General features: G+C 45.6%; 1 protein-coding gene across 3 annotated transcripts in view; it reads left to right on the top strand.

Moving 5' to 3' along the window:
• ZNF232 (zinc finger protein 232) overlaps positions 1-6,167 on the top strand; it is an 8,573-nt gene extending 2,406 nt beyond the window's left edge. Inside the window, exons 1-4 of one of the 3 annotated variants that reach the window (XM_029211187.1) lie at positions 18-532; positions 806-932; positions 2,596-2,901; positions 4,980-6,167. In XM_029211187.1, the coding sequence (XP_029067020.1) occupies positions 113-532; positions 806-932; positions 2,596-2,901; positions 4,980-5,014 (888 nt within the window). In that variant the 5' untranslated portion in view covers positions 18-112 and the 3' untranslated portion in view covers positions 5,015-6,167. Of the gene's footprint in view, positions 1-17; positions 533-805; positions 933-2,595 lie in introns of those variants that run through there. The other 2 variants (XM_029211186.1, XM_029211185.1) reach the window with 2 other exon arrangements.
• Positions 6,168-7,635: the final 1,468 nt, after the last annotated feature.

Here is a 7,635-nt window from a genome sequence, read left to right as displayed (position 1 = left end):
AAAAAAAAAAAAAAAAAAAAAAAAAAAAAAGAATGATTTCTACTTATGTTACAGGGTGCCCCTGAAAGACTCCTGCTAGTATGGGCCTTCTACAGAGCCAGTCCAGGCTAGGATGGCTGGATCACTAACAGCAGCTGAAACTCTGGCCCTTCAGGATACACAGGGTCAAGAGAAGATTATGATGATGGAGCCAAAGGAAGAGGAACAGTCTTGGGAGTGTGAGACCAGGCTACATGGGAACCGCTCTCCCAGTCAGGAGATCTTCCGCCAACGCTTCAGGCAGCTCTGCTACCAGGAGACTCCTGGTCCCCGGGAGGCCTTGAGCCGACTAAGGGTGCTCTGCTGTGAGTGGCTAAGGCCCGAGAGGCACACCAAGGAGCAGATCCTGGAGTTGCTCGTGCTGGAACAATTCCTGACCATCCTACCGGAGAAGCTCCAGTCCTGGGTGCGGGGACATCACCCTGAGAGTGGAGAGGAGGCTGTGACTGTGCTGGAGGATTTAGAGAAAGGACTTGATGAACCAGGACTGCAGGTGGGAAGGGGAACATACGATCTGTTGTGGGAGCCAGATCAATGACCTTCAGGCTGGACAGAGGGGCAGCAGTAGGGGGAGTTGCCAAGTTCAAAACTCTTTTGGGCCAGGCAGAGCAGTGAGTGTGTGCTTCTGTGTGTTTTTTCTGCCCTCAAGTCCTGAGTAAGACTCTAGCTCCTCTTCCTGCCCCTGTGCTGACTCTGAGGAGGCTCTCCAAAGTCTCCTTGGAAGCTTTGGCTCCACAGAAACCGAGTGGTGCCTGATCATCTCCAGGTCCCAGGCCCGGCACACGGACCTGCACAGGAAGAGCCGTGGGAGGAGAAGGAGCCTGTGGGAGCAGCCCAGGAGAAACCAAGCATCCAGCTCCAGCCTAAGGAGACCCAGCCTTTCCCAGAGCGTGGTGAGGAGCAGGATTCTGTGGGGAGGGAGAGGAGGAGGAGAGGGTATAAAGGGCACAGAGTAGGTGGTCAAAAGTTGGCTATCCTCATCTTGCCCTTTTACTATTCTTACCTCTTAGGTGAGAGACGTAGCCTGTTTCATCACTCACAATATTAGGAATAATGATAACCTACCTTATGTAGTAGCTGTAAGGATTAAATTTCAATCAGAACCTGGCTGTAAAGCCTCACCAGCATCTCCGGGCTTTAGAGGGCCCTAAAACAGGACCAGAAAATACTTCATTCACTTCCTGCCTCATCATCTCCACTGCCCTGGGCTACAGGCCAGCCTGGAAATCTTTTTCAACTTTCTCATGACTCCCAAAACATACTTTTTAAGCCATAACACACTCCACGTGAGACACAGCCTGTCATCACCATTATCTACCACCTACCCCCCACCTAAAAGCCCTATTTGATACCCTCTTCCATCTACACTTCTGCCCTTCAGATTCACCACAAAAACTTCCTTTCCGGCCTGCCTTCATCCCCACAAACATCCTCTCCTCCTTCCTACGGCAAACTCTAGAGGGAGAGCCTCAGGACCACACACTGGCATTGCTGAGTGCTGTATAACCTCATGAACGATCGGGAATGTGACATGAATATTTTGCTAATCAAGAAGACTCTATTTAAATACTTCATTTTACACCACAACCCCACCACCATCAGACAAAAGCCTACGAAAATTCAAATTCTTGTTGGCAACAAAATGGGAAAAACTAGAAATGGAGATTAATCTTAGTGTCTGCTCCATAAGTATGTTTTTATTTCCCAGCACTTCCTTGCCTTTCTTGCAGAGTTCTCCTTGTCTCCTTTACTTTTGTTTTGTAAGTCTCTCTTCAAAGCTAACTACTGTTTGACTTTTTTTTTTCAGCAAGCATGTTTCAGATTTCTTTAACCACAAGCATTTAACCTGAAAAAAAATGTATTTTTAAAGTCTTGCATTACCTTATAGCAATTGCTTTTTGTCCTCTTTAGACTACAGAAAGCATTACAATTAAAAGACAAAAAGCGTTAGAGATGTTTTAAAAACCAAAACGCAAAGCACTCTTCTCTTCGTTTTTTAAGGAGCAGGTCAAAGGGAAAGGCAGAAAGCACCAAGAAGGCAGTCGTCCCTTCAGTAAAGGAGCCAGCTGCTTGGGGATCCTTTTCTGTGGCTAGAGATTTGTGGGGCAGGGAATGACGGGGAAGAGGTGAAGGTCACGGAGTCAGGAGGAGCAGGGTCTTTGCGCGTTTAGGAATATCCCTTTTCCCTCAACCTGTGATTCTCATTTTTCCCTTCCCACACAACATCACTCCCCAGTTTCTTGAAACTATTATTTTTGCTCATATTTTTTAAGAGTAAATCCTAAAAAAAGAAGGTCCTGCCTTGAAATTTATTTTTCAAATAACATTTTTGCAGTGTTCCATTAAGGAAAATTTAGAAAAAACAGATAAGGGGGAGGGGGGAGAAAAAAGGAGAAACCTTATCCCCTACACAATCCCATCACCAACAGATGACCAGTGTTCATATTTAAATGACTTTCCTTCTGAATTTTGTCGTGTGTGTATATTGAATATTTTTTAAGCTTTTATTTTCATGCCAGAAATCCTAATCCAAGTGTCATTTCTCCATACCTCCAGAACAGGTATATTTACATTTTCCGTCAGTTGTTGCAGAAGATGATGCAGAGCCCAAGGACAAAGGGTCGTTGCCAGAACCACCCATTACTGACGTGGAATCACAGGTGCTCAGAGAAAAACTCACCACCAGCACCTCTACATTTGAAGCTGCCTCTGAAGTTGAGGCCCCTTTAGAGCAGCAGCAGAGAAATCTCAAAGGGGAAAGGCTGAAGCAGTCCCCCGCTCAGGGGAAAAGCTTCAGGCAGATGGTCATCACCCTTAAGACAACTCCCACAGGGAAGAAAGACCATGAATGCAGTGAATGTGGTAAAGCCTTCATTTATAACTCACACCTTATAATCCACCAGAGAATCCATTCTGGAGAGAAACCCTATAAGTGCAGTGACTGTGGGAAAACTTTCAACCAGAGCTCAAACCTCATTCAGCATCAGAGAATTCATACAGGAGAGAAACCCTACGAATGTCATGTGTGTGGGAAGTCCTTCAGGTGGAGTGCTCACCTTGTTCAACATCAGAGGGTTCATTCAGGGGAGAAGCCCTATGAGTGTAATGAGTGTGGGAAGGCCTTCAGTCAAAGCTCATATCTAAGTCAGCATCTGAGAATCCACAGTGGCGAGAAACCTTTCCTATGTAAAGAATGTGGGAAGGCCTACAGATGGAGTTCTGAGCTTATCAGACATCAGAGAGTTCATGCCAGAAAAGAGCCTTCCCAATGGACTGTGGGTGAGAAAGTCTCCAGACAGAATTGTACCTTTGTCTGATCAGTTTTAGGACTATATTCCATAAAAGTTATAAGCACCTTAAGATTTTTCCTGTGTCTTTCTTGATTTAGGAAAAAATGTTTACCTAGTCCCACCTTCAGCTCATCGCCTCATGCCCTCTCTTTGAGATGACTGTATCAACTAGCATGCCTTTGGCTGCGAGTAACAGCCAAGATGCCGACTTCATTAGGGTTCTGGGCCTGGCACAGAGCAGCTGTGCAGGCAGTGGCCATCCTATATTAGTATTATTGTGAATGGGCCTTTGGTCCTGGCCCTTCCTCAGCCCCATACTGGGCTGCCTCTTCGGACAGGGTCACATCTACAAGTGTCCAGGCATGAGACAGAAACCACACTTGTTCTTTGAGCAGGAAACGTTTAATACAAAGAAGTGCTAGCTAGTAAAGGGGGATTATCTGTTAAAGGAGGTAACGAGATCTTAATATAGGAATAGCAGCATGGGGAACAGCTACTACCTCTAGGACTGAGGGAGAGCATCAGAGGAAGAAGCAGACCTAGGAGAGCCAACCCTCCCCCGCACCCCCAGCCCAAGACTGGACAGGTGAAATTCAGGCCTGACTGGACAGGTGTGGCTGCCCCAGGGGTATGTGCGAGCTGGTCTGTACAGGCTTGCAACAGCCAGTTCTGCACTTCTTTTCGCCAGCCTGCACTGAAATTGGTCATGGTGAGAGTATTCATGCCGTGGAAGTCAGGAAATGCTACAAATCAGGGCTTTTCTTTTTTAACTAGTTGTTAAATATTGACACTGGCTGGTGAAGTTCATCAAGGCTCTGCAGGTCAGAGCAGGAAGCCACTGGTCGAGGTGCCCACAAACTCACCAGAGGACGGGTGCTGCACTGTAAGGACAAGAAGGAAAACTACCAGAAGGACAGGCCCCTTCCTCTTTGCTGTGTCCCTCCAGTGCCCTTTACTGGCAAAGCCTGACACTGTGCCAGCTGGCAAAGGGGAGATGTCGACAGTTCCAGCTCCAGTCTCATAGAGTACAGCAGGGGATGGCAGACTTGGAGTGAGGAGGCGATTATTTGCTAACTGGCCCATGTTATAAGCTCCTTTCCACCTCAGGACCTCTGTCCTCATTCTCCATTCCCTAACTCCATGCTCTCCTCCCAGATAGTTACATAAGTTACATTTTACTTTGTCTAGATCTCCACTTAAGTGTCACCTCTTGAGAGAGGCCTTCCCTGACTCTGAGATACAAGTTTTATTTCTCTCTCACATAAATGTCCAGACGTGAGCAGGTGGTCAGCAAACAGCCCACAGGCCAAATCCATCTTGCGGCCTGTTTTTTAAAGCCCACAAGCTAAGAATGGTTTTTACATTTTTTTAAGTGTAAAAAGCAGGAAAGAAGAGTTAAGTGACAGACTGTGGCTCACAAAGCCTAAAATATTTACTTCTGGCCCTTACGGGAAATTTTTTTCAAGCCCTGGTCTAAGGGACAGCTCAGTTTAATTTCACCAGGTACGTCAGGGACCCACCTTGCTCCTCTGTCCCCTGGATTAGGATGTGTTTGTCTGCATGGTTGATGCTGGATCCTCACCGTATCCACATCCCATTCCCCAGGAAGAGTGAAGTAATGGTCTCAAGGACTGGCAATTTCCTTTTCAGCAGGTGTCGCAGAAGGGGACCCAATCCTTTGGTGAAGATTCAACTACACAGCCACATCTACCTAACAGGGAGGCTGGAAAACACCTCTAGCAGGGTGACAATTTGCCCAGTTAAAACTGAAGAAGGAGAGAACAAATTTGGGAAGACCGTGAGCGTGCTCCACCCCATGGAACATCTCCCCACTTCTGCAGCCTGGTGCTGCGGACTGACCGGCGGAGGAGAGTCCTGGTCCCTGAAAGGGCAGAGCAGGATCTGGGAAGCAGGTGATGTGGTCAAGGCGTCAAGGGTATGGATTAGAGCTCTGGTCTTGGTGGTGGTCACTCCAGAAATAGCCATCACGTTGCCTGCAGCACCCTGTATTCATCACTGAGAAGAGCTGAAACCAGAATATTTTGTAGGCAAAATGTTGACCTGAGGCCATCTCTTCTGACTTCGTTAGTGCAAAAGAAGCTATTCCAACAGCAGAGGTTCTGTATACTTAGTTTGGTTGTATTACAGGAACTAGTTCCGTATCCAAGAGGGGCTCCTGGGATTTACAGGTGCCATACTGGTCCAATCATAATCTGTTCGTGTTTCTATGTATGAGTGCCCTGCTCACAGGTGCATTTTGGAATTCACTGATAGCAGAAAGTTCCCCTAGCTGTGCAGCTGAATAAACAAAAGAACTGGTACCTGCTAACGAGTGTGGTCTTTTGTCCACAGCGGGAGATAGAAGAAGAAACAGATTGTTCCCCCTCTCAGGAAGCTGACAGGCAGCCTGTAGTTGAGAGAGCCCTTCCGGCAGCAGTGGTCAGTTCAGCAGTGGTGGGCTCTGCAGGCAGGCAGCCAGTACAGATCCCAAAGCTCAGGACTCACTAGCTGCGGTGATCCTGTGAGTTCATGAGGGCTGCCCGAACAAAGTACAATAGACTGGGTGGCTGAAACAATAGAAATTTATTTTCTTAAGATTCTGGAAGCTAGAAGTCCAAGATCAAAGTGTTGGTAGGGTTGGTTTCTTCTGAGGTCTCTCCCCTTGGCTTGCAGATGACCACCATCTCCCTGTGTCTTCACATGGTCTTCCCTCTCTGCATATCTGTGGCCTAAATTCCTCTTATAAGAGCACCAGTCATCGTGGGTTAGGGCCCACCCTAATAACCTCATTTTAACTTCACTACCTCTTTTTTTTTTTTTACGTACGCGGGCCTCTCACTGTTGTGGCCTCTCCCGTTGCGGAGCACAGGCTCCGGATGCGCAGGCTCAGCGGCCATGGCTCACGGGCCCAGCCGCTCCGCGGCATGTGGGATCTTCCCGGACCGGGGCACGAACCCGTGTCCCCTGCATCGGCAGGCGGACTCTCAACCACTGTGCCACCAGGGGAGCCCTCACTACCTCTTTATAGACCCTATCTCCAAATGCAGACACATTCTGAGGTACTGGGGATTAGGACCTCAATATGAATTCTGTGGGACACATAACTCAGCCTTGGGTAAATCACTCTCCTAGTCTCAGCTTTCTCTTCTGTAAAATGGGGGAAATAATAGTACCCATCCATAGGTCGTGATGGGGATTAAATTCAATAACACCTAGCCCAGTGACCGGAACAGGTAACATTAAAAAATGTTAGCTTAGGGCTTCCCAGGTCAAAAATAATTTAAAGGAATTAAATAAAAAAAAGTACCCAACAACATTACAATTTACAATGCCTGGCACCCAATCAAAAACTAAAGGCATGCAAGAAAAAGGAAAACATGATCCATAATGAGGAGAAAAAATCGATAGAAACAGATCCAGCAATGACACAGATGATAATTATTAGACAAGGACACTGAATGCAGCTATTATACTCCGTATGTTCAAAAAGGTAAAGGAAAACATGAGCACGGAGAAAGACAGAGAAGAGATATTAACAAGACACAAACTGAATTCTAGAGATGAAAGATATGTCTGAGATGAAAAATGTACTGGATAGAAACTACCCAAAATGAAATACAGAGATTAAAAAATACATTTAAAAAAAATAGATGAACAAAGCATCAATCAGTAAGTTGTGAGACAACTTTAATCAACCTAATACATGTGTAATTAGAGTCCCAAGGGGAAGAAAGGGGAAAGCAGAAAAACTTTTGAAGAAGTAACAGCTAACAACTTTCCAAATTTGCTGTAAACTATAAATCTACAGATCCAAGAAGTTCAACAAACACAAAGCAGAAGAAACGTGAAGACAGATACACCAAGGTACTATCAAAATCGAATTGCTTAAAGCCAGTAATAAATACATAGGCAGCAGAATTAGCTGAGATATGGAATTTCATTTTAGAAACAAGAACTAAAACTTATAAGCAGTAGAAAGAAGTTCTGACTTTTCCTATAAGCACTTCACAATGGAATTCCCACTTGTAAAGGAAGGAATCTTCTGTGATAGACCTGCAAACATAATACATTGGCCCTGACAAAGAAACAGTGTTATAATGGTAATTAGATTCCCATGTCAACTCACAAGGGCTACTTAGTGTCCTTAAGGTAGATGAAATAATGTACATTTAAGATAAAACACAGAAAGAAAAAAAAAACAGGAAATAAAAATAAGTACAACGTAGTGGTTAAGATGCAATTTTTATTCTCTTTGAATTCTAACGCTTGTGGGAAAGATCTTTAGCTTGGGGTAAATCAGAGGAGA

Source organism: Monodon monoceros, unplaced genomic scaffold, assembly GCF_005190385.1.
Source record: "Monodon monoceros isolate NGI ecotype Baffin Bay Population unplaced genomic scaffold, NGI_Narwhal_1 Super_Scaffold_9, whole genome shotgun sequence".
NCBI classification, from domain to species: domain Eukaryota; kingdom Metazoa; phylum Chordata; class Mammalia; order Artiodactyla; family Monodontidae; genus Monodon; species Monodon monoceros.
This window is presented reverse-complemented; position numbering and strand designations above follow the sequence as displayed.